At 46.0% G+C, this 18,323-nt stretch overlaps 1 protein-coding gene across 12 annotated transcripts in view; it reads right to left on the bottom strand.

The window, feature by feature from the left end:
* The window catches only part of CDIP1 (cell death inducing p53 target 1), a 36,032-nt gene that overhangs the window by 6,286 nt on the left and 11,423 nt on the right, over nt 1-18,323 (bottom strand). For 4 of the 12 annotated variants that reach the window (XM_027828836.3, XM_043524635.1, XM_043524640.1 and 1 more), the window contains exon 2: nt 1,794-1,892. In XM_027828836.3, the coding sequence (XP_027684637.1) occupies nt 1,794-1,878 (85 nt within the window). In that variant the 5' untranslated portion in view covers nt 1,879-1,892. Of the gene's footprint in view, nt 1-1,793; nt 1,894-6,961; nt 8,594-10,246; nt 10,589-14,992; nt 15,079-17,484; nt 17,899-18,323 lie in introns of those variants that run through there. The other 8 variants (XM_043524632.1, XM_043524634.1, XM_043524638.1 and 5 more) reach the window with 7 other exon arrangements.

Below are 18,323 nucleotides of genomic sequence, written 5' to 3'. Positions count from 1 at the left end.
GGATTTTAGACCTGCCATAGCCACCCTGCCTCAGACTAACGTGCTGTGTGCTGCATTGCGTCAGCCATGCCTGCAGAGACATACCAGTGCTGGGTGTCTCAAGGGCCTCCTTAGGAACCTGGAGAGCACCTGATCCATGCCCCAATATAGTCAGGTACTTGCTGCTCAAACCCAGCTGCAGAGTTACTGGGAAGCACAGCTCTCCCCCTCGCTCAACACAGGGGCAGTGCCAGAGCATGGGCTGATACTCAAAGTGCAGTAAAATCCCCCCCAAAGCCGATTCACATCATTGCATTAAGGAGCTAAGAAATCCCACCCGGTTGCTACTAGCCGTTGTTCTGATTTTTTGGGAGGTACAAAGAATGCTGAGCAGCCACCCTGACTCCAGTGATCCTGGGGCCGAGCATCTTTAAAAAGGAATTCTGGGAGACTTGCGAGCAGCCAATCACTATCCCTTTAAAGTAAAAGGCTCCTGGCATGCTGGGATTAATGCCCTTCTATCAGACAAAGGGTGCAGGCAAATGCACAGCCAGATGGATCTGAGACAGGCGTCTGAGGAAGCACATCTTTCAGCAGGAACAATGGGACCCATTTGGGGCCCACCAAACCTCAAGTGGCCAGGAGAGCAGTGGAAAAGAAATATATAATGAACAATTCTCTGTCTGCTTCAGCTTGTGAGGGGTCCTGTGGCTACAGAAACGTTTCACAAACCCCAAGGAACCATGCTGCATACTCAGTTATACAGCACCATGCAGCGGTGGCAGGATTTTGGGCAGGACATGGGTGTGAGGGGAGAAAGAAAGGGAGGATCCAGGCACGCCCAAGGAGGGGAGCAGCTGGTACTGAGAGAAGCAGAAGGGGAGACGGCCCAGTGGGAGAGCTCAGGGACTTTGTTTTAGCCATGCTGGGTCTAAGGTGGCAGCGAGCCATTCAAGATGGGACAGTGGAGAGACAGGCAGAGAAGCAAGACTGGACTGAAAACAAGAGGCAGATTTGTGAGGGGGGTACAGGGAGCCACAAGAGCTGGTGAGATCCTCCAGGGCAGGAGGAGGAGTCAAGGATGGATCCCTGAGAGATACCAGCTGAGAGGCAGAGGGTGGAAAAACACCCAAAGTTGGGGTCAGAACCCCCAGAAGAGCAGTTACTTGGAAGCCCAGAGAGACAAGGGACAGGCAGCAGGAGGGTGATCAACTGAGGCAGCAGCTGGCTCATGGAGCAAAAGCACAGGAGAGGAAGCGAGATTTGGTCAAGGGCCCTGGTGAGAGTGGTCTGCATGGGGCCAGAGGCAGGGGCTCCTCTACAGAGAGGAGTCAACCTGCTTCGACCAAGTCTGTCACTCCTTGGGCCAGCAAGGCAAGGACGAGAAATACACTGCTCAACTGGCCAACAGCTGAGTCACTGCCTGGAGGGTTCAGGAGAGAGAGGCAGGCCCTGCCATGCTGGGCTACAGTCTGGCCTGCACAAAGAGTCACTTGGCTGGGTGACCAGACCCCTTGGGGGTCGGGAGACCCTGGGATGGTTTTATTACAGCTTCTCCAAGCTACCCGCTGCATAGCTGCACCACAGACCTCTCCTTGTCTCCCTGTTAGGGAGTAAAGGGTCTGAAATCGAGGTGGAGCAACATGCTGACTTCACTGCTGTAGCAGCTCTGCATCAACCCCAGCGCACCGCACCCAGCAGTGTGACTGTAAGGAGACCACCTGCCCCGGGGTTTCCCCTGCATCTGCCCTACTCCCATTGCCATTGGGACTGGATCGCAATGTAGATGGGATGCCCCATCCTCTGCAACTTACCTGACATGGTGGGTGGGCCATTCTTCTCTTCTATTAGCGGTGCAGAAGGTCCCCCTGGGTAGGGTGGGGGAGGGTCACTGGACATCGCTTACAGCTGGTCTACAAGGAAAAGAATTACAATACATACAAACTCATCACCCTTGGAAGTACAGAGGCATCTACACACCCCCACAGACACCCCAGTACAGCTCAATGCAGGCAGAGAGGGAGAGCTTTAGGGTTACCGACAGGAACCAGATTTTTCCACAAGTGGTCATTTTTGTGGGATCCTAAGCCAGCTCATCGACGGACACTCGCTCCAACCCTAACACCCTGGGCTGTGATCTTGTCCTCATATCTCCCAAGCTAAGCAGCTCAAGCTGGGGTCAGGACTCATGGGGAACCCATGGTGTTGCAGGCAGCACTGCTGCTGATTCAGTGACCCTCGGTCCTTGGAGCCAGTGCTAAAATTAACCCAGCTCAGTGTTCAAGGTGCTATGCTGGAAGAGCTGAGCTTGCAAAGGGGATGCATAATAGTAGACCTAACCACTGCGGCATTTTTCATGAAAGGGAAAATATTAACCCAAGTGTCTAAATTTGATTTTAAGTAACTACATTCCACCTCCCTATATTCTCCTGCTGTTTCAATTGGATACATTATCCTTCTTCCCGTCGTACTTAAAAAGGCTGTAGAGAGTTAAAAAACAGCTGTAGGTCACTGATGCAATTCCTGCATATATTTCCTAAATGCTTTGGGATTATTCAGGATGGAAGCTGCTCTACAAAAAAGATCAGCAGCATCATTGTGGGATCGGGGTAGAGGACGCACATCTGAAAAACATAGGCCCTGAACTCTGGATCCACACTTCATTAGGGTTAGGATCAAAGCTTTGTCTTATGCTAAAAAAGCAACACCTAGGGGGCAAGAACAGGAAGAAAAAACCCATAAAGCACTGAAGGAAATTAAATATTAGTTCCTAGAAGTGCCTAGTCAGCTTCTAAGAGGCTTAGGAAAAGGATCATCTTTAGTTTCCAAATAGTTTTACCTTTCTTCTGCCTAGAGCTGGGCAAATCAGATGCCCTGACTGAGTCAAGAAAATGACAAAATTCTTGTCTAAATTATGCAGGTTGAAAGTCATGTTAATCAGATGGAGTTGTCTGCGGGGAAACACACACACTTTATCAAATGAGCAAAATGATTCCCCCACACCGCTTTCTGGGTGTGTCTATGTATATATGCAAAAGAACTTTGTATCTGCACAAATCTTCATTCAGACCAGCGGTTGCCCCCTCCCTGTGTGAATCAGTAGGGAAGAAGCCTGCGTGGAAGATCAGGATCCAGAAAGTCCTGGGTGCTTTATTTTGTACTTACTGGGAACGGCTTCTTTTCTGGATGTTTTCATGACTAAGAAAGCCCCCAGCAATGGAACATGCTATCTAGAGCAACACTCCTCACAGAGACCGTGCATGTGCCAGTGGGGAACCAGAGCTCTCAGGCTCAAGACATTCCTCAGAAGATTATAAACTCATCACAATTGGAGCCTCCACTTTCTCTTTTCACTAGAAAGTTCAGTTCAGGTCATGCAGTGCCAGCTTTTCAGCAGGAGAGCAATGGACAAGAAGCCATGTTGGGTATCCATTCCTAAAGGACAGGTTTACACCACACTCCCATTTGGAGCCTGCTGCTGGGACGCAGCTGTCCACAGCTCATCCATGCTTCTAGCACAGTGTTTTACTTCAGAAATATAAAACATTTTCCCTTACGCAGCACACACTGAGTATGGCTCTGAAAAGGTCTCAGGCTGGTGTCAAGCACACTGGCAGCACTAATCACCACTGGGTAACCATGTAGATTATAGATAGCACTTTGTTGGAGGGCAAGAGCTGGGACTTGCCCTGGGGCTAGACTGAGACTGTGTGATAACAACAGTATTAAACTTGGGGACCAAGCACTACCATATAGCCTTGTGTAGATCAGACACATTCCTACCAGTATTTCAAGACAGCTTTTCTACGTGGGTGAGGGATGCACTTGATATGGGAATCCATCTGGAAACTTCTCCCCCACCAGGATCTTTCCCTTGCTGCAGTCCGGACTACAGGGTCACTAGGAATGATCTGCTGAGCACCTCATACTGGGGTAGGGCTCCTTAGTGGGAAGGGACAGGGAGAGGGAAAGGGGATGGGTATCAGTTTACCTATAGGGCACTCATTTAGCAAAGCTTTAGATAAAAAGAGATTAAGAGGGTGGTTTATACACAAGTTTATACAGTATTTCTTGCCCCTTGAGCAGTATTTCACAGTGACTGGCAAGGGATAAGAAACACTATTTCCCCTCCAAATAGAAGCACATAGCTATTTTGAAAAACAAGCTGCAGCACGCACAAGAGCTATCTATTCCCTGGTACTCCAGCCCCCAGAAACAGAGTATTTTTTAGGGTCACCGTTAACCAGGGTTACTGGCTACTGGGGCAAACGGCACTGAAATGCAGCAGTAATTAAACAGCTCAGACTCTGCCAGGGCACAATTCATGGCATCACATCCAGTTCTAGGGAAATTTCATCCCCTTAGCAGAGTCCAGCACTAAGGACTGGGATTCCAGACTCCCATTGCAGTAGAGAAGGGGAAGAGCGACTTGGAGATGCCCAGAACTGGGATGTAATTTTTGCCTGCTCTTCTACCGCCTGTCTCTGAACCATGCGTCTTCCATGTAGCTACTAAGCAAGGCGCAGACAAGGCCTTGACGTGAAAAATTAAACAAGGCAAGTACCTGAGTAAGGACAAATCTATACAACAAACACTCGCCTTTCTCAAGAAACTTCAAACATGCAGCAAGTCTCCTCTGTGAAGCATTATACCCATTTCACAGAAAGCTAAATTGAGGGAGGGAGAGACTAACTTCCACCTGTTACGACTTATAGCTCCTTTTGCCTGTTTATCCTGCTCAAATTTTTCCAATGACCTTCCCTGTTTCTTTTGTAATAGATTACTCAAAGCATAACCCAGTCAAGGATAATTTTGTAGGAAACTGCAGAAAAATCTTACCACATCATCACAATGCAATCATACATCACCCTCTTCTCTTACAAACTTTTAATCATCCAGGAACCTTCTGATATCTCCAGGGGAGCAAGTGAATCCATCAAGGCCAGGAGTTCTCAAACTGGAGGTTGGGACCCTGAGGGGGCTGCGAGGTTATTACACGGGGGGTCGTGAGCTCTCAGCCTCCACCCCAAACCCCGCTTTGCCTCCAGCATTTATAATGGTGTTAAATTACAAAAAAGTATTTTTTAATTTATAAGGGGGGGGTCGCACTCAGAGGCTTGCTCTGTGAAAGGGGTCACCAGCACAAAAGTTTGAGATCCACTGATCAAGGCCCATATGTCTTCAGATGTCTATTTCTTTACTTAAGCCAGATCTACACTACAGACCTATATCAGAATAACTACATCACTCAGCGGTGTAAAAATCCATACCCCTGAGTAACAGTTATACTGACCTAACCCCACGCGTAGACAGCGCTACAGTGGCTCTCTCGTCAGCACAGTAGCATCTTCACTAAAGCGCTACAGTGGCACAGCTGTACCAGTACATGAAGACAAGCCCTTAGATTTATGCTCTAGGGCACCCTTGATGTAATTTCAAAATGCATCATAAGTGCAGCACTTGGGGAAAATCCACCACAAATCCCCCTCGAACAATTACAGTCTTCGCCAATTTCCATTTTCAAATGCCTGGGGGAAAGCAGTACTAGAAAGACAGAAATTGGGTTTATGCCCATTTTAGCTTCATTGAAATAACAGGAATGTCAGGTCTGCTCTTCCCCATTTGTACTTGGGGTCTCCACGAGTGACTCACATATGGATTGAGAGCTCTCCCAGCAATGAACTGAAGAGGTATTAAATCCTTTAAGAGAGCTGTTTTGCCCCACAGAGTGTTTGAGTTAAATAAGTGATAAACAAAACCATTACATTTTAAACCCTAATCTTTTCACTAAAAAGTCACTCCCCCCTCTCAGTTGCTCAGGTATCACTTACTTGGTACTTGTAATCTCAATTATCCTAGTAGTTCACGACTCATCCAGATATTCTTCCAGGGTAGATAAGACCTATATGTCTTATGTGAAAACCCAGGGAGAGGGGGGAAAAAAAACCCAGGAGGCCTTTTTTATAAATCATAAAGCAGAGAGAGAAAGCACAAACCCACATTTTGTGTTTGCCAGTCACCTTAAAGCCTCTGCAGATTTTGGTAGGGTGGAGCAAGAGTTAAATACAGTAGATATCTTAAATCCTAACTCTCAGTCCAGAAATTACCCTGGCCACAAGCCTCTCTCCTGTTTCTAGGGCTAATACACTTTTTTTCAGTGTGTGAGATAAACTTCTGCTCACTGGAAATAGGGAATAAAGACCCTTAAGGAATAACCCATCTTTTAAATACTCAGAGGGACTGACCCTTCAAGCAACCATTAAAACATCAACTGCTCACCCCTCTCTGCCTGTGGCTGCTAAATTGCCATTTCCTCCAAATTGCAACAAGTCAGACTGCTGCACTACAACATGTAAGTCCCTTTCATTCAGGATGTTAGGAGGGGAAGAGAATGGGGTATCTCAGCTGTGGCCTAGCGAAGAGCAGCGCTGACTGACGCGTTCCCAAAGGAAGGCGTCCAGTCCCCCTCGGCTGGACAGGCAGTGGCTGTACCAATCAGTTGAAGGGCTCATCTTCTATATACAAAGCTTCACTGGGTTAACTCAAGGTGCAAGTATTTTAAACTGATACAGTTAAAGGGCTGCCAAAGGTATGTGGACACTATCAGTTTAAACTAGGCTTATTTCTGTTTAGCTTAAGTCTATTCTTAACTGATGGAAACTAAACTGAAATAAGCCCCCTTTTAAGCCAAAATAAGAGTGTCAATAAACTAGAGCAAACGTGTGTAGAGAAAGCCTAAGGTGCTATAGGATCGAGGCAGTGAGGTAGGACAGAGAGAGGATCTTCAGAGAACAGAGAAAAGGGATACACTAAACTACAGTATTGTATAGTCCCACTGAATACCTGCTCCAGCCCAGGGTAGGCAGGATCTGCCCATTCTAATAGACCAGGGGTGATCAAACTGGCTCGCGAGCCACATGTGGCTCTTTTACCATTAGGGTTTAGCTCACGAAGTCCCCCATGGACCCCATTCTCCACCTACCAGACTGGGGGGGGGAGGGGGGGGGGCTCAAGACCTCTGCTTTGCAGCAGGGTGGTGCAGTAGAGGCTTCTGCCCAGCACGGAGGGGGTGTCACCTCAGGGCTTCGGCCCTGCAGGACGCACTTGCCAGGGCTCAGGGCTTCAGCAGGAGCGGGGCTGAAGCTCCAACCCCCAGCTCCCGGCAGATTTGTCCCAGTTCTCGAACTTCTGAAGATTGTCGTATGTGGCTTGGAGGGCCAGTAAGTTTGGCCACCCCTGTAATAGACAATGCGATTAAAGCATTAGTTTCAAAGATTACGATGGCCCCAAGGGAGTGCTATGGTTGTGTGTGCGCGGTTTTTGGTTTTTTTTCTAAATACTTCATTTGAAAAGTTTTGACCACATAGCTCCCTTTCAACAACTGAACCCCACTGATGGGCACACCAGTGTGTCATGGAAAATAACCCCCTCCAAGGATCGGTTTGGAAAAAACATGGTGGGCAGCAAGATAGCTTTGCTAAAATAACCAGAAGTGAAACAGATAATAAGGCTAGCAATTAAAATGTCATCATTAGGCTTCTGAATCAACATCATCTTAAGAGGAACAGAGGCAGTTCACACCTTGCCAAGCTATTGTTTCAGGTTGTGATTTTGCAGACTCAGCAAGACAGCTGCACAACAGGTCAGGGCCAGAATGTTTTCTTTGCTACGAAGAAAAAAGGGCTAAGAACTGAATTAGTTTGTAAATGAAAGTTTAAATTCTGTATAAACAAATGAGGCCATTGGAAGTACTTGCCGAGCACACCAAGTCCCTTTTCCCACTGGAAGAATGTGCCCATAAAGAGAGACATGTAAAGGGTAAGAAACATCTGTGCATTCCTTGTTGTTCCTCTAAGGTGTATGCAGAAAGCTGCTACCCCCTAAAAAGAAGCAGCTGTTTTTCCTGCTTGTTTTTAACACTAGAAACATATGGTCTGTTCTACCCTGTTTCTGCTGGAGGACTCTACGGCTGTCTGGAGAGCTAGTGGCAGGTGACATCACAAGATGCTGAAATCGAAGCTATAGGGGGAGGAAGGTATTTTTGTCAGACCATTTAAAGCTCTATTTTTCCATTTGCTTTTTGTTACAGCAAATGCAAAACATTAGCCAATCTGTTGGGAGCTGAATCTTTAACAGTATTTTCCCTCCACCTTCACAGGAGGGCTGAAGGCCCTCTTGGAGGACTCGAGAAGAAAAACAGGGAAGGCAAAACTTGACATGCCTGACATTGCTAAGATTAAAAAATAATCATAATAATCTGTCAGGTTTCATTTATACATCATGAAGCAGCAAAAAAGCCACGAAACAATTTCCACACTCTTTGCAAGTCACTTTTAAGTAGCACCAGACTGTTCAGTATGCCAGCCTTCAAGACAGATCAGGAGCTAAACTCCCTTCTGAGGATCATTCAGCTGGAAGGCTAAAGCGGACCTGCAAGGGAAACAAAATATGGGTTTGTGCCCTTGTCAGGGTTCCTTCCCCACTCTGAACTCTAGGGTACAGATGTGGGGACCCGCATGAAAGACCCTTGAAGCTTATTCTTACAAGCTTAGATTAAAAGCTTCCCCAAGGTACAAACGTTTCCTTGTCCTTGAACAGTATGCTGCCACCACCAAGCATTTTAAACAAAGAACAGGGAAAGAGACCAATTGGAGATGTCCTTCCCCAAAATATCCCCCCAAGCCCTAAACACCCCTTTTCTGGGGAGGCTTGAGAATAATATCCTAACCAATTTGTTACAAAATCATCAAAGACCCAAACCCCTGGATCTTGGAACAATGGAAAAAATCAGTCAGGTTCCTAAAATAAGGATTTTATTTTAAAAAAAAAGTAAGGTAAAAATCATCTCTGTAATATCAGGATGGAAAATACTTTACAGGGTATTCAGATTCAAAAACACAGAGGATCCCCCTCTGGGCAAAACCTTAAAGTTACAGAAAACAGGAATAAACCTCCCTCTTAACACAGGGAAAATTCACATAAAACAAAAAGATAAACTAATCCGCATTGCCTGGTTTACCTATACTGGTTGCAATATTGGGTTGGAGAAGATGGATTTCTATCTGGCCTCTCTCAGTCCCAAGAGAGAACAACCACATAAACAAAGAGCACAAACAAAAGCCTCCCCCCACCCCCAGATCTGAAAGTATCTTGTCCCCTTATTGGTCCTTTGGGTCAGGTGCCAGCCAGATTAGCTGAGCTTCTTAACCCTTTACAGGTAATAGGATGTTGCCTCTGGCCAGGAGGGATTTTATAGCACTGTATACAGAAAGATGGTTACCCTTCCCTTTATATTTATGACAGCCCTTTTTTGCTACTGATGTATTTGAGAAATAAAACTCAGGCCCTTCATGTTTGTTTTTGTTTGTTAAGCAGGGAGCATTCCGCTTGATTTTTCATTAGCAGTTCAGGTCTTGGCTAATGTGGCAAAACTAGGATTACAAGTCAGTATCATAAGCACCAAGGAAACAAAATGTAAGCCATTGAGATAGAGAATCTGAATAAAAATCACTTCCTAAATCTTGTTTGGTTTAAAATTCATTTAAATCAATACCTGACAAACCCACAGAATTAAAACTCTGTTACAGATTTAGCATCCCAGGCCCTTCAATTAAGGACTGAGAATGCTTCAGTGTACATCTCTGGGCCCTAACAAGATCTCCAGCACAGCAGAGAGCAAAAGGCTCAAGATTCCTGATACTGCTCAACAAGCAGAATCCTCCCACACTTCCCCCAACAAAAAAAACAGGGCACAGAACCAATTTTGAGTTTCTTTTACAGGTCTCTTTTCAGGAATGTGTAGCTTGTAAAGCTCTTTGGAACCGTTGAAGATCAAAGGCACTAAAGACATTAAATATGTTTTACCAAGGATAAAACTAAAGCATGTTCTGCAGTCTGGGGAGTATGCTGGGAAGCGAGGAAAAGAATAAATAACTGACAGCTGAACCGGACACCACACCTGGCTGTGTCGCACGCTCCCTTTCTCTCACCCATTGAGAGTACCTGCTCACAAACCAAACACTTGTTACCACCAGATACTGGGCAAGACAGCAAAAGGGTGTGACTACAGTTTGCATGTGCAGTGGAAATGGTTAGAAATCCAGTTAGCTCTAATGAAAGGTCAGTTATATTTCTGAGCTACTCTGCTGTATTTTCCTGGGCACAGGCTGTGTGTATTTAGCATTATCCTCCAGGAGCAGAGCCACACCATGCTGAAAGAGCCAAATCTACACTGGCACCCTCTTCCCAAAAAGAATTTGCCACTCACACTCTGCCGCCAGCTTCCAGCTGTAGAAATATTGCTGCTTCCAGGGTGGCAAGCTTCTTTGGTGCAGGGCTGGAGAGACCCGCTGGCAGAGCAGGACAAAAGCAGTACTTGCAAACGAAACACAAACAAACAAAAAGGGCTGCCTGCATAGAAAAATAACGACATTCACCTTGGCAAATCCATCTGAGTCAGACAGATGATGCTTCCCATCCCTGATCTACAACCTGCATTTCTCTGCAGGAAGATCTTGGGTTCCAGTCACCGCTGAGCCACTCATTTTATCCAGTGACCTTGGGCAAGTCACTTGACCTTCCATGTGCCTCAGTTAACGCAGCTGGAAAACTGAATGAGCAGTAGAAACCTCACTGAAAACCAGATGCTGCATCCAAGGCAAGATTCCCAGGGAAATAAATTACAAGCACAACAAAACAAACAGCATGCTGCTGTTAGGGTTCACCTGCTCCTCAGCTAGAAAATCAGATTAGTTTTTCCCACCCAGCTCCACAACAAGAGAGATCAGGAAAAACTGCAAATAAATTCCCAAAGAAAACAAAGGCTGATTCTCCCCCAGCATCCCTCAAAGGGTTACACCGTGGGAGGAGCACTCAGAAGGACCTTGTGCCTCCAGGTGGGTGCTTTGATCATGCACTGTTTGTCTTCAGCACTGGCAATGCCAGAGCAGAGTTAGCAGGAGATGGTTAACTTGAACATTTAAAACAAGCCTGCTTAAAAAAAATTAAAAATTAAACAGCAAATTAGGCTGCAGCTCTTTAATCGACACTTAAAACTAAAACCTTAAACAGAAACCAAATCCCAGCCTTGATAGTGCTAAACGAGAGCACACAAGGAAAGCTCAGACACGTGTTATACTTTGCACCATCAAAGCAGTTGTATGTGTTTCTTCAGACATTTTTCTAAGAATAACATGGAGACCCAGAGCACAACGCACACTAGGCTGTAGCATTAATCATTGAGAAATTAATATCCCCACAATTACTTGCTGTGTTGCCCTGTGCTGACAGTGAGGTGGATTCAGAACACAAAGGGCAGGCTTCAGTATACTCCTGGTGTTATAGTGGATGTAATTAACTCACTTAAAATGAACAGCAGAACCCAAATCTTAATTCTTCTATCCCTTACAAGTCTCTGCTCTAGAACAGCTCCAGAGCTAGAATGGCAGGGGTGCTGCAGGCCAGAACTGAGACACGTTGGCAGAGAAGTTTGCAATTCTCACTGTGGGCCCAATCAAATGCTCCATAAATTCAGTGGAAAGTCTCTCTTTGATTTCAGTGGCAACTGGATATGGCCCAATACCTGGATCTAATCTCTAGTCTAAATTTTCATAAACCCCAAATAACAATCGTCCATAGCACTATAACTAATGTAGTCTAATAGTCTGTCCAGCAGTAATCTATGATGGGCTTGTTACATTGTTTTGTGGGTTAACATATTATTGACTGAAATAAGATAAATGTTCCTATTTTAGATAAACTCCAAATGCAGCAATTCTGCAAAGCATTAGAAAATTCATCACTGCATATACAAAGTGCTTCTCTTCCTATTTTCTTCTGCTGGAATGTGCAGTTTAATAGGTTACTGTTTACTGCAATAAAATGTATCACATGAAACAAGCAGGAAGGACAAGGCCGAGTTCATGCTGCAGTTGGCTTGTTTACACTTGAAATGCTGCAGCCACACCACTGTCGTGCTTCACTGTAAAGTGCAGACACTACCTATGCTGACAGGAGAGGTCTCCCATTTGCACAGGAATTCTTCCATCTACCTAGCACTGTCTACACCGGGGATTAGATCGGTTTAACTACGTCGCTCAGGGGTGTGGATTTTTCCATTTTCTCTCTCTGCAGATATTCTGATCTTAGGACTAGGGAAGTTGTGCTTGCTTGCTATAAATGTCATGTGGCTGTTGTTACTGAAGACTTGTGAGAAATATCCTCTAAGTCAGATGTTTGATTTTTGATTTTTCAGATTCCATGGTCATTTCTAGCAAGGCTACATGGTCTTGCAGTTAAAACAGAACCCTGGGAGACAGAAGACGTGGGTTCTTTTCCCAACTCTGCCACAGGCTGAGACACCATGGGCAAGTCACTTAGCTGATCTGTACCTCAATTTCCCAAACTGCAAAATGACAACACTAACTCAGTGATGGTGTGAGGTTTAGCTAATATTTGCAAAGGGCCTGCAGATACTCAACCAAGGCTTATGAAAGACAAAACTTTCATCTAGAAGGCCCAGTTTTGGGCCCCACACTACAAGAAGGATGTGGATAAATTGGAAAGAGTCCAGCGAAGGGCAACAAAAATGATTAGGGGTCTAGAGCACATGACTTATGAAGAGAGGCTGAGGGAGCTGGGATTGTTTAGTCTGCAGAAGAGAAGAATGAGGGGGGATTTGATAGCTGCTTTCAACTACCTGAAAGGGGGTTCCAAAGAGGATGGCTCTAGACTGTTCTCAATGGTAGCAGATGACAGAACGAGGAGTAATGGTCTCAAGTTGCAATGGGGGAGGTTTAGATTGGATATTAGGAAAAACTTTTTCACTAAGAGGGTGGTGAAACACTGGAATGCGTTACCTAGGGAGGTGGTAGAATCTCCTTCCTTACAGGTTTTTAAGGTCAGGCTTGACAAAGCCCTGGCTGGGATGATTTAACTGGGACTTGGTCCTGCTTTGAGCAGGGGGTTGGACTAGATGACCTTCTGGGGTCCCTTCCAACCCTGATATTCTATGATTCTATGATTCTATGAAGGTGGACTCCTGGCAGTGGAAGACCTTAGATTTTGGATAGCATGCTAAGCTAGGCACAGCTTCAGGACACCTTCCTTGAGCTAACAGAGATGCGGGTGGGGCATAATCACTGAGGCAATGTTCCAGAGAAAGACAATATATAAACACTCACTAAGGATGGTTCAATGATGAGGGCACCAGCCTAGGACTTGGGAAACCAGGGTTCAATTCCCTGCTCCACTTCTTTTGTGACCTTGGGCCTCTCTGTGGCTCAGTTTTCCATCTGTAAAATGGGATATCAGCCCTGCCCTACTTCACAGGGGTGTTGCAAGCAAGCATTAAAGATCGTGAGGTGCTCAGATACATTGGTAAGTACCTAAGGGCTTGGCTACACTTGTGAGTTACAGCGCAATAAAGGAGCCCCGGGTGCACTAGCTCACTACCCATCCACACTGACAAGGCATGGAGAGTGCTGACTCCGTGGCTACAGTGCTGCTGGTACTCCACCTTGGTGAGTGGAATAACGTTTGCTGCGCCCCTGCTGGAGCACCGCAGCACCAGTGTGAACAAGGTGTTGCTTTACTGTGCTCTGATCAGCCTCTGGAAACGTCCCATAATCCCCTTAAGTCAAGTGGCCACCCTTGTCATTGTTTGGAATCGGCTGTAGAAATGCGGAAATGCCCTTTGAAAGCTCCGTTTCTGACAGCCAGCTGCTTATCTGCTCCGAGACAAAGCAACCATTAGTGTGGAATGCTGTGTGTGTGTGTGAAAGGGGGGTGGGGGGGACGAGGGGAGTCTGCTGCTGTCTTAACTTACAAGACAGCAGGCTGACATGCTCTCAGCCCCCCAAAAACCCACTCTCTCTCCCCCCACATACACACAACACACTCCCTGTCACACTCCACCCCACCCCCATTTGGGAAGCATGTTGCAGCCACTTGCATGCTGGGATAGCTGTCCATAATGCACTGCTCCCAATGCTGCTGCAAGTGCTGCAAATGTGGCCACGCCAGTGCACTTGAAGCGGTCAGTGTAGACAGACTGCAGCGCTTTCCCTACTGCGCTCTACCAAGGCTGGTTTAACTCAAAGCGCTCTACATCTGCAAGTGTAGCCATGCCCTAAGATAGAGAAACTGAATCCCAATTAAGCGGACCCTGCAGCCTTGGAGGAGGTTGCTTGCTTCTCACCAGATGCTGCATTGTTTTTATGGAGTTGTCTACCAGGAAGATAAAGATGGGGGGAAAAAGGGTGAACCAGAAGCTGAAAGCCACGTGGCACCCACTCAGGAAGATCAACTTAATGAGTTGTGGGCCATGAGATAGTGCTAAGTGAAAAGGTGACACACAGACCCTGCTAAAGATATCTCCACAGAAGGGAGCTTATAGAATCATAGAAATGTAAGGCTGGAAGGGACCTCAAGAGTCACCTAATCCAGTCCCCTGTGTTGAGGCAGGACCAAGTAATCTAGACCATCCTTGACAGGTTTGTCCAACCTGTTCTTAGAAACCTTCAAATAATGGTGATTCCACAACCTCCTTTGGAAGCTTATTCCAGAGCTCAACTATCCTTATAGCTAGAAAGTTTTCCCTAATATCTAACCTAGACCTCTCCTGCTGCAGATTAAGCCCTTTATTTCTTGTTTTACCTTCAGTGGACATGGAAAATAATTGAACATTGTCCTCTTTAAAACAGACTTTAACATGTCACACTGTCTGGAGCGGCTCACGACCATGAGTGCCTACCTCAGGGCAATTTGTCAGTAACAGGGCAGACACCCCAAGCTGGTGTTATGTTCTATAATTAGATTTCACCAAGCCAATAACAAACATGAACTCCTGGATCACTATAACAGTCTTACCATGGAGTCACAGACAGTACCCTGAGACTCTCCAGTTTATCCTGCCACCCAGACAAACTGGACTTAGTGATAAATGGTCACTTACTCCCTCCCCCCCCCCAAAAAAAAAAACCACCACACACTCAGGTGGCTTCCAGTCACTTACCCCCCAAATCAGTTGGTACCCTAGATCTTATGCCAAAGACAACGTTTGTAGCCAATCCTGTAATAAACTATCCATAGGTTTATTCACTAGGAAAAAGAAATAAGACAGTTATTTACCGATTAAAGCAAGCAAACATATACACACAAATAAGTTATCATCTAAATCCTAAGAGTGACAGAGTTGTAGTGATCTGTCAGTTCAAAGTGTCTCTCAGGGCAGCCGCAGGAGGCATCCCCTGAGGATCTCTGGTTTCAGTTTAGTGTCTTTCGTCAAACAGCCAAAAAGATGAGGTTTCTTGTCATGGATTTTTATTCCTTTCCCCCCAGAATTCAAGATGGACAAGTTCATGTGCACATCTCCTCTTCATGCGGGTATGGGGGGAAGCAATCAACAAGGTCTTTTGTCCTTTGATGTTCCACAATGGTTTGTCTGGTGTCTATGGGCCTTCTTTTGCTGGGCAGGAGGTAACACCTCCCGTGTTTCACACTGAGTAATGTCTCTCTCTTGAATGTGGGGGTTGATAGTTAAGTGTTTGCTCTGTAACTATTGCCTTATAACAGGGGATGTAGCTATTATAAGTGAGATTAATGCACACAGCAAAATACAAGCATTTCATAGACTCTAAATACATTCTTATAAGACTAATATCTATTTTGAGCAAAATGAACACACAGGCAACCTGGTCTGGTCTCCAACTGTGACACCATCAGCTCTTAGCTAATGCCCAAAGGGCTTAGGCAAGAGCTGGCATTTGGTCTGCCAGTGTTGTAACATATTTGAAGACTGATTGCTATGGGGTCCCCTTCAGTCTTCTTTTCTCAAGGCTAATCATCTCCAATTTTTTTTTATTTAACCTTTCCTCATAGGTCAGGTTTTCTAAACCTTATATCCTCCTTTTTGTTGCTCTCCTCTGGACTCTCTCCAATTTATCCACATCTTTCCTGAAGTGTGGCAACCAGAATTGGACACAGTACTCCAGCTGAGGCCTCACCAGTGCCAAGAAGAGCAGTACAATTGCCTCTCCTGTCTTCCATTCAGCCAGCACAGTATTAGCTTTTTTCACAACTGCCTCATATTGTTGACTCACATTCAATTTGTGAACCACTATAACCTCCAGATCCTTTTCAGCAGTACTACCACCTGGACAGTTATTCCCCATTTTGTAGCTGTGAATTTGATTTTTCCTTCCTAAGTGAAGAACTTTGCACTTGCTGTACTGCTGGCTTGTGTGCTGCATCAAACACTACTTACTGCTCACAGGATGTAATTAGATCTTCCTGCATTCACGAGGTATGGAACACAACAGATGGTGCAGGCTTATTCTTAAATGCAGAGGCACTGGCATGACCCATACTTCTAGCAGCTCCTTGCCAGAACAGGGATTTAGTTCCTTTTAACACTTTGGTGCTAGCAGTCACATTGTATTTTGCTCCTCACTAAGCCCCCTCAAAATTTAGCTCAGGATTAACACAGGGACACACTGGGAAGATCCCAGATCACACATGGGGTAACTCATTCTAATACCCTGAAAAATGTTAGGGGTGCCTATCGCTAAGTCTACTCTGCCAGCTTGTGGTGTGCCTTACCCCTGCACATTTCTGGGTGCTAGACATATCACTACACATGTGTTCATACACACCAGGAGCACACATAGGCACTGTTGCATAACACAGAAGCTAACAGAACTCCCCAGCTAAGCTGATATGTGTTTGGGGAGATGGCTCTAAGGGAGCAGTAGCGAGAGCACCAAACTTTCACCTCTGGAAGCCGGAACCCAGTTTCGCTCACAAGTGCTGGGGAAGTGCTCAGTGTAGCCACTAGGGAAGGTTCGGTTACATCACAAAACAAGGCTCTAGTTCCATTCTGGAGGAGACACTTTCTTGTTCACATGTTAGAATTTCACATGTATGTGTATGGGAAGTACTAGGCCCTTTGCCTTCCCCTCATGCCCCTCTTCTCTGCCAGTTCACCACCCCCAACTCAGCGTTCTTCTCATCCCCACCAACTCACTACTCATCCTTCTGTGGTTAGGAAGGAAAGAGGTTATGACATTCCCCTCTGGTGTTATCTGGGCCAGTGATCTGCTAGGTCACTCCAATCCTTGACTCTGGGAGCCAGCCTTACTCTGCTCTGCTGTGAGAACCCCCACTCCCAGGCTGTTCACGCACAGCCTCTGGCATGTAAGCTGCTCCCAGGTACTTGCAAACGAATGACACTAGCCAATATCTCCGGTTCCAGACACAACCCTAGGGATCTCCGTCTTACAGTGTCCAGTTATGCCCACTGGATGCTGCAAGCTTATATGAGTTCATCAATTTAACAAAGAAATTGATATGTACCAGGCTTGTTATCCCAAGGGGAGTCTCTGACACGCTTCAATCCAAATGCACTGCTTCAGGTAGAACAAACAAATAGATTTTAAGTGATTATAAGTCAAAGCATAAGTCAGACTTAGTCAAATGAAGTAAAAGCAAAACGCATTCTAAGCTGACCTTAACACTTTCAATGTCCTTACAAACTTAGATGCTTCTCACCACAGGCTGGCTGGTTGCTCTTCAGAAAGGATCTCCCCTTTCATCTGCACTTCAGTCACTTGGCGTGGGGTCTGTAGATGTAGGTGGAAGAGAGACGGAGAGCATAGCAAATGTCTCTCCTTTTTCATCATGTCCTTTCTTCTCTCTTGGCTTTGCTCCCCACCCCTTCAGAGTCAGGTGAGCATTACCTCATCGCAGTTCCAAACTGACCAAAGGAAGGGGGGTGCCTCCCTCGAGAGTCTAACAGATTCTTCTGTTGCTGCCTAGGCCAGCGTCTATTGTTCCTGTGAGGCTGGGCTTGGTTTGTCCCATCCATGCCCTGTTGAGGTGTGAACTGCCCCTCTGCTTCTGGAGAGTTTTTGTCTGGGCTTGCTTTAAGCCATGAGGATACATTTTTCAGCCTCATAAAGGTTATAATTTCATGTATATAGTTAACATTACTATAACAACACTATAACAACAATGCTCGGTACATCATGAGCCTTCCAAAGACCCCCGACGGAACAAACTTTGCATTGGATACCACACAATCATTTTACAAGGATGAACATGGGGGTGCTGGGTGTTCCCCCAAGGTACAGAGTGTCACAGAGGGCTCTTGGCCTTTGCATGAATTAGTCTTTCAGGGAGAGGACAACTTATCGGTTAGGCCACTTCCTTCTCCCTGCTCCTAACTGTGCTGTCTCCCTTACCAGGCAGGGCTAGAGCAGCAGGTCACCTCTACAGGTGAGACAAAAGCCACTGAGGCCTCAAGACCCTACCCAGACCTCCAGGCAGCCACTTGGCAGATGCCAAGA

This window comes from Chelonia mydas, chromosome 10 (genome assembly GCF_015237465.2).
Source record: "Chelonia mydas isolate rCheMyd1 chromosome 10, rCheMyd1.pri.v2, whole genome shotgun sequence".
In the NCBI taxonomy this organism is placed as follows: Eukaryota; Metazoa; Chordata; order Testudines; family Cheloniidae; genus Chelonia; species Chelonia mydas.
This window is presented reverse-complemented; position numbering and strand designations above follow the sequence as displayed.